The sequence below is a fragment of the Diachasma alloeum genome, unplaced genomic scaffold (assembly GCF_001412515.2).
Source record: "Diachasma alloeum isolate Michigan unplaced genomic scaffold, Dall2.0 Dall_scaffold_00195, whole genome shotgun sequence".
Classification (NCBI taxonomy): domain Eukaryota; kingdom Metazoa; phylum Arthropoda; class Insecta; order Hymenoptera; family Braconidae; genus Diachasma; species Diachasma alloeum.
This window is the reverse complement of record NW_021680360.1, coordinates 758,800-777,648: the sequence shown is the minus strand read 5'-3', so window position 1 is coordinate 777,648 and position 18,849 is coordinate 758,800. Positions and strand designations below refer to the sequence as shown.

General features: G+C 35.3%; 5 protein-coding genes across 5 annotated transcripts; 1 reads left to right on the top strand and 4 right to left on the bottom strand.

Annotated features, from left to right (window-relative positions):
• Positions 1-4,346: 4,346 nt before the first annotated feature.
• LOC107048589 (thioredoxin, mitochondrial) lies at positions 4,347-5,604 on the bottom strand. Its single transcript, XM_015271819.2, has one exon. It carries the CDS (start codon positions 5,594-5,596, stop codon positions 5,186-5,188), a length of 411 nt encoding a protein of 136 aa, XP_015127305.1. The 5' UTR covers positions 5,597-5,604; the 3' UTR covers positions 4,347-5,185.
• A 157-nt stretch (positions 5,605-5,761) lies between these two features.
• Positions 5,762-9,109, bottom strand: LOC107048590. Its single transcript, XM_015271820.2, has 3 exons — positions 8,897-9,109; positions 8,507-8,710; positions 5,762-5,907 (listed from the first exon to the last, which is right to left on the bottom strand). The coding sequence occupies exons 2-3, from the start codon at positions 8,705-8,707 to the stop codon at positions 5,767-5,769; spliced, it is 342 nt and encodes a 113-aa protein (XP_015127306.1). The 5' UTR covers positions 8,708-8,710; positions 8,897-9,109; the 3' UTR covers positions 5,762-5,766.
• Positions 9,110-10,483: 1,374 nt separating this feature from the next.
• On the bottom strand, positions 10,484-15,514 carry LOC107048666 (speckle targeted PIP5K1A-regulated poly(A) polymerase-like). The gene has a single exon (XM_015271969.1). The coding sequence runs from the start codon at positions 14,272-14,274 to the stop codon at positions 12,142-12,144; it is 2,133 nt and encodes a 710-aa protein (XP_015127455.1). The 5' UTR covers positions 14,275-15,514; the 3' UTR covers positions 10,484-12,141.
• LOC107048667 (tRNA 2'-phosphotransferase 1) lies at positions 15,515-17,316 on the bottom strand. The gene is made up of 2 exons (XM_015271970.1): positions 17,228-17,316; positions 15,515-16,129 (listed from the first exon to the last, which is right to left on the bottom strand). The coding sequence occupies exons 1-2, from the start codon at positions 17,237-17,239 to the stop codon at positions 15,524-15,526; spliced, it is 618 nt and encodes a 205-aa protein (XP_015127456.1). The 5' UTR covers positions 17,240-17,316; the 3' UTR covers positions 15,515-15,523.
• A 270-nt stretch (positions 17,317-17,586) lies between these two features.
• On the top strand, positions 17,587-18,114 carry LOC107048668 (protein pet117, mitochondrial). Its single transcript, XM_015271971.2, has 2 exons — positions 17,587-17,780; positions 17,847-18,114. Exons 1-2 carry the CDS (start codon positions 17,689-17,691, stop codon positions 17,998-18,000), a joined length of 246 nt encoding a protein of 81 aa, XP_015127457.1. The 5' UTR covers positions 17,587-17,688; the 3' UTR covers positions 18,001-18,114.
• Positions 18,115-18,849: the final 735 nt, after the last annotated feature.

The window sequence follows — 18,849 nt, the reverse complement described above, 5'->3', positions numbered from 1 at the left end:
TTAATCGAAAGTTTAATAGAAATCCAATAGAATTGTCTTGCGAATTCGCTGGATTTTTCTATTGAATTTTTTTATGTGTGTCGTTATTAGTTGTGAAGGGGCTGGAATGTTTTGGGTATGGGGTGGAGGGATGAGAAGGGATGAGTCGAAAATCTGTTGGAGAACTAGTCCGCTTATTGGAAATGTAGAGATGAATTTTGTGCGATATTTTGGGTTAAACGAAAGAGGTTCCCAGACATTTTTCTGTGAACATAATAGTGTTGAAGATATTTTAGAAATAATTTCTAAACATTTTTCTGTGACTTTCGGAAGTCCCAATTTGAAACTTGAAGATCTCAATTTTAGTCTTTTGAAAGTCTTAACTTGAGACGTTGAAGTCTCATTTTGAAATCTCATCAGAGGATTTCAATTGATATTTTCAAGTCTCAAATTAAGATTTTCAAATCTCAACTTGAGGCATTCGAAAGTCTTAATTTGAGACTTCCACAAGTCTCAATTTGAGATCATCGGTCTCGAATTAAAATTGTTTTTTTTTGGTGGAGGATAATGGGACAGTTCATCAAATTTTCAGATATTTACCGAAACTCGCAGCTTATTTGGAAAATATCTCAAAGACTATTGGGTTTTGAGAAAAATGTCGGAAGATTTTTGTATAAAGAATGAGATTTTCTGAAAAAGATTTATTTGTGAATTTTTTAATGTCTCCATTTCGAAGATATTTGCAATATTCTATGGAATTCCAATGGACTCTTCTTTTTTCATCACTCTACAACTTTGATTATGATTTTAGGAATAATGATTATTGCACTTATGAAAATTCAAAATTAAAAGTTAAATTTAGAAAATATCCTGGAATATCTCCCTCCGCAAAGAAAAATGATATATACCAAACAAGTTGTACTATATTATGTATTATACCGTATATCATTCAAGGATTACCCAACTGTCAATGAAAAACATGGAGTCCTGAACACTGTACATAAAAGTAAATACTCTTGTCGTTGTTGTCTATATGAGAATTATTTAACTAATGTTGAGTCAAACAGCGACAAAGTATTAACCAAAATAATAGAAATATGCGGCTGTCAAGAATTGTAAATATCGTCATTCGTGTTTTTCTACAATTTTGTTACAATTTTTTTTAAAAAAAGACTATGAAAAAATATATATTAGTCACTAAGCTGTAGATAGCCAAATGAAAAGTAATTGTTTAAGAGTTTAAATAATTGGGGGTGGAAGACAACAAAAAGTATCTGATTATATTGTGTAAATTTAGTAAATAGTTAAGGTGAATGGAGATGAATAAAAATTCTTTATGGAGGTACATATCTATGAGCCAAAAACACTTCAATTGGCCCTGAATTCGAGTTTATTCGAATATTTTCGTGATCTGTAGCTTTTTATTTTTTTTTTGCTCGATTCATGAAATCAGGGATGAAGTTGTATAGCTCATTTCGCGAATATTTAGAGACTATTCAGTAGCTAAGCGGTAAAACTGTTCAAGTCAATTTAGCTCTAGTGGAGTTTTCGAGGAATATCTCCAAATCTAAAGGAGATAACGAAATTTTCGTAACGACCTTTCTTGCAGGGCGAATTGAGGGCTATAAAAAAGGTCGTAACGAAAATTTTGCTATGGCCCTTAGATTCCTAGATATTCATTGAAAACTGGCCAATAGTCAAAATCGACTTGAACAGTTTTACCATTTGGCTTCTGTATGGGATTCAGAAAAAAATGTTGAAACAGTTTTTGTTGAGAATTGTGTGAATGAAATTTTTTTTGACATTTTTTGATAAATCTAGTAGTTTTTGGGGTATTTGCAAAATGACTTGGAAAACTGCAGATTATTTTGCGAATAGTTCACTTTATATAGAAAGAAGTCTTTTGACTTCTCGATATATATGCAAAATTACCACTGAACAACAGAAATTCTCACCTTAAGGAGTGGTTCACCCTAGGAAATAAACTTTTTCGTTTTTCGAGAAAAAAAATTAAAAATATTATTTTCCGTGTAATTTTTCTTTAGGAATTCGATTTTTAGGTCAAACTTGTCTCTAGCCATTAAAAATTAGAGATTCAAAATTTTTTTAATGGAAAAATCAACCTCGAAAAAATCTCCAACATATTTTTGGAAATTATCGATAAACGAATAAATGTCAAAACGTATGTTTTCCCCCCATTTTTTAATAATTAAGGAGCAAAAATGTGTGATCATATTCAAAAAACTATTTTTTAAAATACGTGGGGAATTTTATCAACTTTTTGATTGAAAAAAATTTGAACCCTTAATTTTGAGGCCGGAGACAATTTTGATCGACAAAATTGTTCAATTTTTTTTTCTTGAAAAACAAAAATTCTCGAGATGAACCTCCCCTTAACATTCGTTGGCTTACTCCAATCGTCAGCATCTGCTCAATCTCAATTGTTCTGTTTTTATTATTGAAAAATGGTTACTTACTACTTGCTAACAGAAGTTCAGACATTTTTCTGGTGTAAAGATTTTATAAAAATAAAAAAAATATACACAACCATAATTCACTGGACATTATTAAGGAAATACGAAATGAAATTATAGTTTTTTATGTTATTTTTTGGGCCATAAATTCTTATTCACATCATGAGAATAATTTTAAAAAATCACGAAACTCTGATCAGATGACGTTAATCATCTTTTATAGATTTTTTACACCAAAAATCTTTTAACATTTCTTTTACTTATCATTGTGTAAATAACCAGCGAATCACAGCATTGCCTTATCGTGGTGTTAGCGATTGACACCAGACTGATGATGACGAAAAATAAATAAATACAGAAGAGATGAAATACTTAGCTAGTCTTTCAATTGCTGGGGACAATTAGTTTAATGAATCATCGATTACAGTCGAGAGATGTGAAATTTTAATAGAAACAAATTATGACAACAAAATTCAAACAATGCAACTGTTACCGGCCTATTATCTCTATTATCAATAATTCAATTCACCCATTATTCGTACGAATTGTGTCGATTCATGCGAGAGGAGAGAATGGATTATGCAAATCGAATAATTTAATGAAAAATGAATAAAAAGCTCAAGAAGCAGATTTATATAAATGATAAGCCACGCTATTTTTAATTTCCTCAATAACGATTTTCCATCACCGAAATGAAGAATAATTTTGAAAATTTGATAAATAGCTAACTCTCGATATCAACGAGACCAGCAAGAGAAACATTAAATAGTGTAAATCCGATCATATTGAAGATACAGCTCGTAAATAAAAATTGATTAATGAAGTTATAGCGTTGTAATGTCGATCTTATTTAAACGAATGCAATTTCCTATGACATACGATTTTAGTTGGTAAGTTATAACTGATTCAGCAGCGAAGTGGTGAGAACGAAATGAATGGGGTCCAGAGTGAGCAAATGTGTTGAATATTTTCGAGGGGTGAAAATGAGAAGATCACGTGCAAAAGATGATATATGTGGGCCTTAACGTTGTTGTTATTTCTTCAAATCTCCTGATTGCTTCACACTAATCTATCAGAATGGAGATGATCGAGCCCATTATTCCATATATATTTTCAAAATCACACCTTTTAATTTGTAAAAGTGAAATTTGTCAAAGTGATTGTGCAGATTAAGGTCCGGGTGGATTATCTTTCTGCTCTGATCTTAGTTGTTTTTCATATTTTGATAATCTGAAATGATCTCCAATTGCTATTCAATTTTACATAGCCCTGGAGTCTCCAAAAATTATGATTGTATAATCAAAAAAATGTTGAAAAAAAGCTGAACATTTTGAAAGAGCGTTTTTGAATTATATTGGGAAATAAAGCCAATAGGGAGGAAATTGCAAATTAATAATTTGAATCTAATGGCTGTTAGGTCGTCATTTGTCAGAGTAGTCAATGGCTGTCAGATCGTTAGTTACCATGATAAATTATCCATTCACTATTTCCTCTCTATCGGACTTATTTCTCAATCTTTATTAAAAACGCTCTTTTAAAATGGTCAGTTTTTTCTACTTTTTTTGATTGTACAGTCATAATTTTTAGGGACTCCTGCGTGATGTAAAATCCAATGGAAATTGTGATATATTTTACATTATGAAGATAGAAACACAATCGAGATAACGTTTGAAAGATAATCCACTCGGGCCAAGAATATCTTCGAAAGGCTGAGGTTTTTAGAAATTTACCAACACATATTTTTAGAGAAAATCTAATTCTCCATGGAAAAATTCTCTTGACAAATTCTCTTCCCTCTAAATAATTCTCAGTTTTTTATATTCTCCTCCTCTTCCCCACTTCGCTGCAGAATTATCGAAGAGGATTATTAGATTGAAAGACATAAACAAGAGCCCCTGATTTATTCGTTTATTATCTCAAGTGTATATATATTATAAACGAGGCATAGAAAAGAGAGAACATTTTGTAATTATGCGATAGCACGTAAAAATTGCACTGTCGATGAGTGAAACAAAGTCTATGATACAATTTTATCTCTGAAAAGAAAGAGAACAAGAGTTACTATTGCATTAAATTAAACGTTACTTTTTTCAAGGAAAAAAAAACAAAATAATAGTCATAATTACAAATGAACACGTGTACTTAATCTCCCACTTCCATATTTAATTTCAACTTGATCATTATTTTATTCAATAGTTTTACTTCAACAGAAGCACCGATGATTCAGTCAATTCATCATTTGTCCTCTAAAAATATCTCAGACTAGAGACAAGATTTCGAGTCTGAGATGGTTTTTAGAGACCATTTCTCGAAGTTTATATTTATTCAACAAAAAAGCTCTTCAACAAAATTTCGCCAGCCCTCATGAACGTAGAAACATTCATTACCTATTTTTTACAAATATCTCTGAATTGATGAGAGATCGAAATTTTCATAAAAAACATTGTTGTAGGGGGCAAAAATATCTACAAAAAATGTTTTCACAAAAATTCGTCCATCTCCATTACATCAAAAGATATTCCTAAAAAACCCTTCAATAGAAAAAAATCGACTTCTCATAAATAATCGTATCACTGCGTTCTTCAATTCATTCAATGAAATTCCACTCACTGGCCTAAACGGCAACCCAAAGGATTTAAATCTAAGTCACACAGGCAAGTTCACAATCAGTTAAATAAAATATTTGAGTACGTTTTTATAATTCGAGAAAACAAGAAAACCACTAACAAAAATTAGGACTTCTCATCGACTGCTGGTTTTCTCAGTTTCTTAATTAAATTGTCGATCATGCCGGCTTCAACGAGCCCAATGAACTTATCAACAACTAGACCATTGGACACAGCAATGACAGCAGGCACTGCTTTGACTTCAAACGTGTGTACCAATTCAGGATTTTGTTCCACATCAATAATAGCTAGGTGAAGATCCTCCATGGGACCCACCAATTCCTCCAGCTTTGGTGTTAATATTTTGCATGGATCACACCACTCAGCGTGAAAATTCACTATGACTGGTACACGACTATTCATTACTTTTGAAACAAACTCAGTGTTGTCGGTTATTTCGAATTTTTTGTTGCTTCTGGAGAGAAGTGATATTGCTCTTGCTGACAGGCGCAGTACGTTTCTAACGTTATGTAGCATTTTACGATTTTTATTTGATTATTTAGTTAATTGTTGTTATTTTTTTATTTAGTGGTCGAAGGCCTTGAGCTTGTGGGGCTGTGCAGGAGATTTTATTGAGTTGATTTGGAGCTTGAGGGAAACTTCCTTGAGTTGTTTGGTTTGTTGTAAATTGAGCGATTGGGGGGTGACTAAAATACCCAGTTTGTTATCTTCCTGGGCCTCTTGGATTCCATCAGATCGTACTTGATGTAGGCTATGAGGGCTACCAGGGAGGAGCCGGCTAGGAGGGTCAGGAGGATCACTCGCCAGATGAAGAGGTGATCGTAAGACTGAAAAAGATAATTATTTGATCGTTTAGAGGGTGGATGAGGGATTCCCCTATTTAAAATATTTTCGGGTATTTATTTCACTATTTAACAGTAAAAATATCCCTGAAGCTACTGGATCTAGACAGACATCGGTATAATCATCAATTTCGTATTAAGTTAAATTGTGCATTAGTTAGAGGAGAGTGGGGCAAAATGAAACAGTCGAAAACGACTGTTTGATGCAATTCAAGCAAAAAAAATGTTTTTATTGACGCCCGGGTGGATTAAGTTCCGAACGTTGTCTCGATTGTTTTTCCATCTTCATAATCTAAAATATATCGCAATTTCCATTGGATTTTACGGCACGCAAGAGTCCTTAAAAATTATGATTGTGCAATCAAAAAAAGTAGAAAAAAATGAACAATTTCAAAGCGCGTATTTAATAAAAATTAAGAAATATGTCGGATAGAGAGGAAATAGTGAATGGATAATTTATCGTGGTAACTAAGGATCTGATAGCCATTGACTACTGTGACAAATGACGACCTAACAGCCATTAAATACATTAAATTATTAGTTTGCAATTTCCTCCCTATTGGGTTTATTTTCCAATATTATTTTTTTGATTGTACAATCATAATTTTTGGAGAGTCCAGGGCTATGTAAAACTGAATAGCAATTGGAGATCTTTTTAGATTATCAAAATAAAAAAAAATCAAGTCAATCACGAATTTTCGAAGTATTTTTGATTTTTTTTCAAAAATTCATGTTTTCAAAAAGGGGCCGATTGAGTTCATGAGTGGAACTTTATATTCTTTCGATTCTCTAATAGGTACTACACTTTGATTGGTCAGATTGGGACAATGCCACGTGTGATAGGTGTTTCTATTAAATACATTTTTTCCGTACATGTTACTCTGCCTCACAAAAGATCTCCCCAAAAATATCATTATCTTCCTCATATTTCTCCCGAAAATACATATCGATATGAGATTGACTCATCTCATCTCATCCTTCCACACCCGGCAAGATGACATAATAACGGGGATGCCAAATTACGTCACGTTTCAAAATCTATCAGGCCAGAAAAAAATAACAATCATGTGGCGACCATTGTTCACGTGTCACAATTTCAGTCATACTTTCCCCTACTATTTCAACCTTTGACCTTTTCTGAAATGTTAAGGCCTTATTAAATTATTGACGAAATGGAATAATTTTTTCTTCTTCAATGAAGAGTGAAATCCTTCCTCTTTGTGATGAGCCTAGACTAGGCTCAGTCAATAAATTTGATTCTGAGTCATGAATCTTTTTGAAAAATGAAAAAATGTCCATTTCACCCCAATCGCCCTTAAACTGACAGTCGTCAATTTTTCGATCATAAAATTTTATCACATTTGGTAATGATTCGTATTTTCAATGACTCGACTTAATTTCGATTTGAATACATTGATTGTATGTGTTTAATAATCCCCTCAACGCCTCGCAATCGTGAAATCATGATGCGCAAAAAAAATCATCAGTCAAAATCATCATTCATAAATCATTTTTCGATCAAAAAGTTTTATTACATTTCTGTTTTCAATAAATATCTCAGAATTTAATGCAGATAGCAAAATTTTTGTTATAAACTTTTTTGTACAGCGAATTGAGAGCCATGAAAAAGGTGATGACAAAAATTTCGCTATCTCTCTTAGATCCGGAGATATTCTTCAAAAATTCAGCTTCAAACTACAAGTTATGTTACCACCACGGTCAGATAGAAAACTGGTCATAATTCTCTAAAAAACTCCCACATCCTCAGCCATTAACGGTTATAATAGCAATTTTAATTAGAAATGAACAAAGAAAAGAGTTGAGAAAAAACCATTCTTTCACTAATGGCCAACCTTTCGAACACAGCAAGTGTTTTTCATCAGGGCATTCATTTACTCTGAATATAAAAACAAAAAAAATTTCATGAAAATTATTAACAACAGGGATAGGCCATAATATTAGATTCTGACAATATTAAAAAGGGATTTTCTCCTTATACTGTTCAAAGTTTAACTATATTTAACAAATTTAAAATTTATAGAATTTATTAACTAAATTTTTCGACTGATGGTGAATAAAATATTTGACAATACTGAAATGTAATTTTTTAGTTAACAACCTAATTCTAACTTTAGGTACGTGATTTTCGATTATCCAAATAAAAATCAAACCGATTTCGATTATCTAAATAATCGTCAATCTTCCCACCTAAGTTAGAAGGAAAATATAATGCTGAATTTCAATCGAATGAAAATAGAGAAGTGTAATCGGCCTAATCCAATCAATTGAATTACACGGCGAATAAAAAATTACTATTGTCCTCAGTACTCCCAATAATAAAAAAATTAATAAACAAAAGTTGCAAAAAAAATTTTTTTGTTTAGAAAATTTTTTCTTTTTTCTGTTCATTGTTAGCGTCAACAATGTTAAGGCTAATTCATGGGAATTAGTCATAAGTTTATTGGGAATTTATTTTGCCCACTCTCCCCTATGAAAGGAAAATGAAATAAATGTTTGCCATTATAGAATGCAAACCCCAACATTTTTTTGCATTCCTGTACAGCAATAAAAACCCCAGAATTACCTTGTCGTGGTGAGGCGTCGGATACTCCGAGCTTTTTGGCACACTGACCAAAATTATAGTGATGACTGCTGCAATGGCAACAGCGATGCCACCGATTCTCTTGTCAGTTCTGAGAGCAACGGCGAATATCAATCCCGCTGATAGCCAGAGGGTTACAATAATGAATAATCCAAGGCCAATGCCCAATATGAGAGTTGTCATCACCTTTGGAATAATCAAACAAAAGTTGTTTGTCAGTGAAAAATTCGGAATGAGATAATAAAATTACTGGTGGGAATTGCCAGCCAATGAGAGAATGTTTCAGTCATTTTCTCCTTTTTGCAACTAAAAATAGATGGTCAACATTTCGGAGCAGCCTGATCCTAACCTATGACAATGCAATGTTATTACCTTGTGATTGGAAGTAATGGCCCTCAGGAACTCAGTTTAGTTCGTGAGGACACTGTTGGCTTTGTTGTATCACTTGACGAAATGAGGCTCTCGTCACGGGTTAGTTGTGTACATTGATTGATTTTAGAGTGACGGTGTCATCGAGTTCATTATGTTTGTGTCGGTGAACAAGTTCTCACTGAGGAATTGCTCTTGCTGGTTGGATTCTTGCCGTTGGCGAGGGGCGTCATGGTCGCTTCGCCAACTGCTTTTTTCCCATTGGTTGTTTTGTTTGAATGTTTGAAGTTTATTATGTAATAAACTCAATTTTCGGGGTTTTTAAGGGATTGCTTGAATTTTTCCCAGGTGGATTGAAGAATTAGGTGAATTGGGACATTTTAGGGAGATTTTTTCGCGAATAACTTGGATTTTTATGACTTTAGAGGAAAATCATGCATGAAAAAATTTAATAGAAAACATCGCGAATTCGCTAGAAAATTCTGTTGGAATTCTATGGGAATTGTATGGGGTTTCTATAGAATTTCGATTGGAATTCTATTGAAATATTCTGTTTTTTGCGCTGATTCTATTGGATATTCGATAAGAAAAAGTCGACAGATCTCAAATTTCTGTTTGAATTTTTCTCTTGAGATTTTTTCTATAAGAATACTTGGGCATTAATTTTTTAAGTTTTCTCCACTCAGATTCTGCAATGCAAAAAAAAACAAAATCCAACAGAAAAAACTTAGAAAATTTGTGCCCAATAATTGTAATAGAAAAAATCTAAAAAAACTCGAGAAAAATTCAAACAGAAATTCGAAATCTATTAACTGTTTCTTATTGAATATCCAATAGACTCGGCGCAAAAAACATTTTTCAATAGAATTCCAATAGAAATTCTATAGAAACCCCATAGAATTCCAATGCAATTTTCTAGCCAATTCGCCAGGTTTTCTATTGCATTTTTTCATGCGTGATGTCAGAAAATTTTTTTGTGGGAAATTTAATTCTCTATAAGAAAGGTTTTTTCACTTTTTTGCCGAAACCTACTGTGTTTCGAGATATTTGTGGAAATAATTTAAACCCGTTTATTTGAAGACACAACTTTGTAGTTTAAAAATTTTTTTTTCTTTGCAGATTATTTTCACAAATATGGAGGGAACTGGTAGATTTTGAAGGAATGTCGAAAGATATTTTTTGTGGGAAGTAGATGTCTTTCTTAAAAAAACTCTACGGCATTTTTTCCCAGTCAGTAGTTATGGGTTCTGAGTAGGATTATCTTTCCCATTGGTTGTCTTGCTGGCAAAATGTAAAAAATCGATTTTATCATAATTTGGTGTTCATGTTTAATTGAATTTGAGTTCAATTACTAATTAAAAATTTGGAAAAATGAGAAGAATTCAAGCAAATATATTCTTGAATTTTTAATTGATTGTAAATTCTATTCATTTTGCTACTGACCTTTATTACTAGACTTTCCATATAATTCCAATTGTGTTCAACACTGTCGTGATCGACACTACTTGCCAAACTAATTAATATGTCTACTTTAGAAAAAATACTGCACTAATTCACTCGGACTTTTCTATGAAATAAGATAGCCATTAATACAGTTTTGATCTCTTTTTATTTGAAATAAAACTGAATATCTCTTCCAAAAAACTAAAATGTACATTTTTAAAACATCGTTCCACTTCCATTTCATCGGTAAATTTTGTATGTAAATAACCCAAACATGTCAATCAAAATCTCTTAAAAATCCGCGAAAACTTACATCAATTATTAATTACACCCGCGTTAACACTTGCAACGCATACGCTTGTTAAAATAAAATACGTCATCATTTTATTACTGTAAATATGATGAACATAAAGAGAAAAATAAAGCTCCTGTCCTTAATCAGCTAAAATCAATTGTCTTCAAAATCCCCTGTTGAGTGCCTTAGTGTTTCCCTATAATGAATATTTCCTCGCCGTGTAGCCAAGGGGGCGTAAAAGGTGTGATAAGCCCTGCTGTTACGCCCCTTTGGCCCTACGACGACGATATCTTGTCAATTTTTCTCTCAATCCATTCTTTTTCACATATCCACAAGATAATCTATGAATTCATGCATCTGATCTTTTTCGTAAATGCTACAAAAAAACTTCTTCCCATATTTCCTTACGAATGGCTTCCAAATACCCAAATATTAAAAAAAACTAAAAACGTAATCTTCTCACGATTTGTCCCCTCGATCCTCATCAAAACTCTTCTCAAACTGCACCATATCGCGTGCTAAATGGAAAAGGTCGTATTGACCCTTTAGGGATTTTCATTAACCATTAGAACCTCAAACATGAATCTCGAAGATGTCGATCAAATAATTCGAAACTTATCTACTCCCTTTTATACAATTATGCAAACCATTAAGAAAATACTGCAGAAACTAGTAGATTGATCAAGAAACATGGCAAAAACACTTTCAGAGCTTGCAATCTCCTACAAAAAATATTCCTCTCCTTTTTCCTTTCAATCTATCAATTTTCAAGATGTTCACAAGATCGTGCATCAAGTAAAAAAAATTTCATTCGATATTTTCTTGCAAATACCCTCTAAATACTCTAAAAAAATAAAAACATCAATCCTCTCATGATTTGTTCCCTCGATCCTGATCAGAACTCTTCTTAAACTGTATTTGCTCTTCATAAACCCAGCGATCTCCACAAAAGAATCATTAAACTGACTGATCAGTCAGTGAAACAAGAGTTTTCAATGGCTTATTTTTCTTTATAAAAAAAAAATTATCTATTCCCTTCTATATAATTATGCAAACCATTATATCTTAGTATCTCTCGTCATTTTTCTTTCAATCTACTAGTTTCCAAGATATTCACGAGATCATCGAATTCAAAAAAACGTCATTCGATATTTATTATTATACTGTTGATCAGTCAGTATAACAAGTGCCTCCAGTGGCTTATTTTTCTTCACCAAAAGAACCTCACCCATGAGTCTCGGATATATCGATAAAATAATTCAAAACTCATCTATTCTCTTTTATACAATTATGCGAACCATTGAGAAAATATCCTAGAAACTAGTAGATTGATCAACAAACACGACAAGAGCACTTTCAGCACTTTCAATCTCCTACAAAAAATATTTCTCCTCATTTGTCATTCAATCCACTAGTTCCCAAGATACCCACAGGATCATCTGTGAATTGAGAAGACCCTCTTTCGATATTTTCATACAATTTCTTAAAAAAACTAAAACCATGAATCCTCTCACGATTTCTCGCCTCGATCCTGAGCAAACGTCTTCTTAAACTGCACCATATGCATGAGCTCCTTCTCCACCCAGGTGCACACCTTGCCCCTCATGAACCCGGCGATCTCCCCAAAAGATTTATTATTAAACTGTTGATCAGTCAGAACTACAAGAGCCTCCAGTGGTTTACTCTTCTTCACCAAAAGACACTCAAACTTGATGGGCACCTCCTTCACCTTGCCCACCACATCCTTCATAATCTGCTCCGAGATTAATGCCTCCTTCTCGATGGGACTGACACTAGGATCCAGAGTCTGTCTCTTGCCCTTCCTCGCCCTGTTCAAGAAATACTTCCCCGAGCAACTCAGCATGATCCTTGATCCTTCATCATGATCCCTGTCCTTACTGTGCACATCATCCTCCTCCACGACCTTCATCTGCTTGACCCCAACCTTATCATAAACGATCTGCACCTCAAACATGAATATCCTCTTCAGAATCGCCTCCAGCAGCCTGTAAACCGTGCAGAACCAGTTTTTCTCAATGAACATCTGCTTGTCCCCAACATCGCTCATCTCCTCAAAGTCCTCAGGCAGTCCAAACCTCTCGAACTTGCCGGCAGGAATGACAAAGCTGACGGGCTTAGCCTTCTTAGTCTTCACCTTGAGCGCAGGATCAAACAACTTGGGGAGAATCCTCAGAGGGCTCTCCCCGAGAGACTGGCAGATCTCCACAGCCTGCAGACAGGAGAACCTCAAGCCCTGAAGCTCCTTACTCCCCCACCCCGAGATGATATTGTGATCCAGCTGAATAGGATCCTGGAGGCAAGCACACCTGGTCAACCTGAGACTCTCGACACTCCCCCCTCTCTCCTCAATCTCCCTCTTGAACTCCTCCCTGAGAAAGCTTTTGCCCTCCAGGGGACAAATGATCGTCGTCGAGAAATCAAAGTCTGAGTAGAACTTGAAGAACCCCTCCAACAGCTCGAGAATCGAACTGGAGTTGTTCTTCGAAGTCGATGGATAATTCGTAGTGAAGTTGACCTGCCAGCCTCTGATGTAGACCCTCTCGTGCACCTTCTGCAGCTCCCTGATGGCAGGCAGCAGATTGACACTGGGCTGCTGCAGGTAGAAGACAATCAGCATGACTAGGGAGTAGTTGTTGATCTTCCCACTGCCTGAGATGTCCAGCTTCTTCGCCCAGTATTTGAGGACCAGCACCAAGGGCTTGATCCTGGAGTCCAGGGTCAGCAAGTACTTTATCAACTGGCTGTTGTGGACGCCCAGTCCGTGCTTGAAGGAGATGTCGCAGTCCATCTTGCTGAGAGTGTGATGGAACTTGATGACTGGGATCTTGGCCATCGGTATGGGGACGATTTTCGTGAAGGTCCCTGCGTTCCTGAAGAGCAGGGTCTTCACCTCTTTGAAGATGGTTTTGGGCGTCCAGCCAAGTCGCTGGACAGGTGGCGACTCCTCGTCTTCAACGATCTGCTCGCCGATGTCGAGGAACACGTCGAGGTCACTTCCCACGAGGCTCAGACCAGTCACGGAGGAGCCGAAGGGGATCGCTCGGCACCTGGGGAAGGATTGCTTCATGGTTCTGTCGAGGGAAGAGCAGACCATTGCCCCCAGCTTCTGCACCTCACCGTCGTCACGCTGGACAGTCGACAGGAACTTAGTGAGTTGGTCTTCCAACGCCTCCTCGGACCCTAGGGTTGTCCTCAGGGCTTCGGCTTCTTCGATCTCCTGGTTAGTCTCTGGGATGCTATTCTGCTTTTTTGGTGATCTCTTCTCTGGCCTCCTGTCCCCGGGGTTCTCGATCCTCCTTCGTCTGATCTTCAACTTCCACTGGTTCAGGTAGATCGGGTTGCTCAGGAGGTACTCCACTGGGGACTTGTCCTTGTACTCGACGATCAGGTATCTGGGGTTGAAGGTGTAGTGTTGGATTGGACCGAACTTCGAGAAGAAGGTGACGACCAGCTGGGGGGTGGCGAATGGCGGCATTGGCGAGACGAAGACCGAGTTCTGCTCGCGCTGGAGGTTCAACTTCATGAGCTCCAGCTTCTTCGTGTGCTTTTTGCCGAGGAGGTGACCGTGGAAGGAGTACTCGTCGATGAAGTCGATTGCACAGATCTCACAGCGCTTCGACATTTTGGAGAGGTATTGGGAGATTTGCTTCGGTGGGTAATTTGGTGATGGTTGAGTGGGGATTTTTAGATGTCACAGGTTTTGAAGAATTTCTGGGGTCTATCACTCTGTGGTGGTCTTGGCTGAGGAGGACTCCATTGTAGACTCGAAGAATGAAATTTATTTTTTAATTGATTTGGGGGAATTCTTCTTTAAATGAGATAGTCCTTAAGTTTTTAGGATATTCCCTTTGGCCTCGATTTCTGTCAAGGTGAATTGGGTTTTGTCAGGTCGTGGAGACGACTCGTTAATGTCGATAATAAGTTTGATTAATTAATTAGTTGAGATATCATTCAACTTTTGAAAAATATCTACTAGACTGAGAGTGATTCTATTCCCAGACTCAAAAAACTTAATTTCTATTTTAATTGATTTGGGAGAATTTGTGAGGATGAAGATTTGGTGGTTCCTCTCAAGCCACAGGTGAAGTTCAAGTCTTTGGAGAAGTGTATATGGTTCCTCTTTACACCAGATATCACAATGTCTTTTCGTTTTTATGGTATTTATGGTAAATTAATTGGCTTTTCTCAGTTCGTCGAGACGACTTGTCAATATCGATAATAACTTTAATGAATTAATTAGTTATTACTCGATAATAATCTTTTATCTCTCCACACAACTTTTGAAAAATACCTGGGTTTTATCACTCCGTGTTTATCTCGTGGACTGAAGATGATTTCATTCTCAGACTCAAAGAATTCAATTTCTTTTTTAACTGATTTGGAGTAATTAGTGAGGATGAAGTCCTTGGAGATGTGTATGGTTCCTCTTTATATTAGATAGTCCTTTCGTTTTTATGATATTTCCTTTATCCTCGATTTCTGTCAGAATTAATTGGCTTTTCTCAGATCGTCGAGACGACTTGTCAATATCGATAATAACTTTAATGAATTAATTAGTTGAGTTATTACTCGATAATAATCTTTTATCTCTCCACACAACTTTTGAAAAATATCTGAATTCTATCACTCCATGTTCATCTCGGGGGCTGAAGATGAATCCAATCTCAGACTTGAAAAATTAAATTTATCTTTTAATTGATTTGGAGTAATTAGTGAGGATGAAGTCCTTGGAGATGTGTATGGTTCCCCTTTACATGAGATAGTCCGTTCGTTTTTATGGTATTCCCTTTATCCTCGATTTCTATCAAAATTAATTGGCTTTTCTCAGTTCGTCGAGACGACTTGTCAATATCGATAATAACTTTAATGAGTTAATTAGTTGAGTTATTACTCGATAATAATTTGTTATCTCTCGTCACAACTTTTGAAAAATATCTGGGTTCTATCACTCCATATTCATCTCCTGGACTCAGAATGACTCCATTCTCAGACTCGAAGAATTCAATTCCGTTTTCAATTGATTGAGAGTAATTTATGAAGATGAACACTTCGGCGGTTCTTCTCAAGCCACAGGTGAAGTTCAAGTCTTTAGAGAAGTGTATGTGGTTCCTCTTCATACGAGATAATCCTTGCGTTTTTATAATGTTCCAGTTCCTAAGGTAGGTACCGTGGATTATTTGGAAATTGGGATTGATCAAGGGCTTCAGGGAGAGTCGGTTGACACTCGGTAATGAGTGACCTTGGTTCGCCTTTATCTGGAGACCTCTGTCCTCGTCTTCTACCAGGGTAAATCGATTTTTAGAGTTCGTGGAGACGACTCGCCTGATATCGGCGGTTGTGCAATCGGGCAGTTTCTGCAGGACTTCAACTAGGGAAACGAAACCATCCGGATTTATGTCGAGACCTTCGCGTATAGCTCCATGACGAAGTAAATAGGAGAGCCTTTTACTGATTTTTACATCGTCTAGATGGTTTATCTGGAAATTAGACAAGAGATTGATGAATTTGTTCAATAATTTATTCCTCATGCAAGTGAATTCAGGATAAATTGCATACTTTAACACCGACACACTATTTTCTTGGTGAAATCTGTTACTCACCAGGAAATCCCTTCATTTTTTGACCCATTTGAATTCAGACGTCTATAGAAATTCTTATTCTCGCATTTTAACTGCACGATGTGTATATTGAATTTAATGAAACTGAAATATATAAGTCTAAATGTTGAATTCTTTATGGGCAATTCAAGAAAAAGAAAATCCACAAATCCACTTTTATGGATTCTGTAGTTATCTTGAATTGCATCTACTTGAATTAGACACAATGCATAATTGGAATGGTACATTTTGTAGAATTACATTAAATATATACATAGTGTGATCAAGTTGCATGAATCACAATTTCTGTAGACAAGATTACACTGTAAAACATTATATATGGCAGAAAATGAAGGGACATTTGATATTCTGCAGTGACTGTTGCACAGAAATTGTAATTGTCACATTCTAATTGCACGATATACGTACTGAATTCAACTAAATTTAAATATATCAACCTGAATATTCCATTTCTTGTGTGTAATTTGATAGATACAATTTGAGCATATGAAATTCAAGGAATACAAAATCACAAATCATCAGTTTTATGGATTCTGTGTTTTTCTTGAACTGCACACAATAAATTAGACGTTTCCAAGTTTAAATTGTTCAATGTCAAATTGAGATCTGGAATTGAGTCGGTATATCGTCGTACATCGTATAATTAGAACGTGGGTTTACAATTTCTGCTGACAAGGTCTCAATGCAAAAGACTGTGTCAAAAAATGAAGTAACCCCATTGTACGTAAAACATCGTTGTGCCAAGAAAACGCAGTGTTAGTGTTAGATAATGCCAATAAATTATATACAACAAAAAATGAAGCAAATGAGAGTCTATTATTGTAGTTTCTCCATTTTTAGGACGAGGTTTGAGCATTGACATAGTGCTTGGTTATTCGATAAACTAATAATACTAAGGCACAGTCCATAAATTAGAATTATTACGATTAAGTGGAATTTTTTGAATAAAATAATAACCTTTGAATTCATAAGCACGCCAGTTATTTATGTAGAATAAATAATTCGATATCACGTTGCGCGAATGTTACATTAATAACACCTCCGAAGTTGGCTGAATTCGAACTGAACGGGAACAGCTGTTCTAAGAGCCAAACAATGCACCGCGTCTTTTGTTTTGTTTTTAGAATTCACATCTTGGGACTGTTTATCATCCCAAAATCTGTTCCTCATCCCCTCAATTATTTAATGAACTACTCTATTTTCAGAAATAAAATCAATTTTTATTTTGTTATGATTAAGAATGATAAATAATTTACGTTTTACCTTTTATTCAAAAATAATTGTTGCTGTCTCCGGTTTTATATCGAATAGAATGAGAATCGATTCCTCGCGTACTGGTCAGACCACGTGATGAAAACAATGGCGACATGAAAAGTCGATTAAGGCTCGAAAAATAGTGATAAAATAATAAAAACAAAATGTCATGGAAATCGAGGCTCTTCCTGCTCGGTGCGAGTGGGTTCTCGGGGGGAATTGTGTATTACGTCCACTGCATGCAGTCGATAGAACGGTGAATATACTCAGTTGTTGAAGTTTTGAGGTTACTCGGCTCCAATTTTCGATATTATGGTTGTAGTGAGCAACTTCGTACGGGAGTTATGCGAGAGGTTGAACGCCGAGCGACGAATGCCAGCAGAAAAACGGAGAATGTGAACCTCCTGAATCAGCAAAGGGAGCTGGAGAACTACCTCAGGAAGGAGCAGGAGGTGGAACGTGGTGGTCAGGGGTAGACGATCCGTTGTTTATGGTGTAAATAAGTTATTTAATGTACTTGATTTGATGCTACTGGGTTGAGGCAGTTTTTCTAGCTGAGGTTTTATATTAAAAAAACGTACAGTTATGAAGGGCTGAGAGTGGTTGATTTTATTAACTTCCGGCATGATATTACACGCACGAAAAAATTTAATAGAAAAACCTATCGAATTCGTTAGAAAATTCTATTGAATTTCTATTAAACTTTCTATTAGTTTTTGGCTGATTCTATTGATATGTTCAATAGAAAACATTCAATAGAAAAAGTCAACAGACTTCGATTTTTCTATATAACTTATTCTTTTCATATATTTTCCACAGAATTAGCTCGGCTCAAATTTTCTAAGTTTTTTTCATTCTATTTTTCTTTTCTTCTCATCAAGAAAATCAAGCGAAAAAACGTAGAAAATTTAAGCCGAAGAAATTTTATACAAAATATCTCAATAGAATAAGTTATATAGAAAAATTGAATTCTATTGACTTTTTCTACTGAATCTTTTCTATTGAATACTTCAATCGAATCGGCCAAAAACTAATAGAACCGTTCAATAGAAATTCAATAGAATTTTTTAACGAATTCGATAGGTTTTTCTATTAAATTTTTTCGTCCGTGTACGATTCCTTCGGCACCACGATTTAAGTTATGCTTTCCGGACATCAGAAATAGTGAAAAAATCCATCTTCATTATTTCTCCTGAATTATCGAGATTCTTCACAGAAGACCTGAGATCTTTTCGCCAATCACAGATAATTTTATTTGACCGATGTATGCTTTTCAACTTCGTTCGGTAAAGCAGTTAATGTGCATCGATCCCTCTATTGCTCAT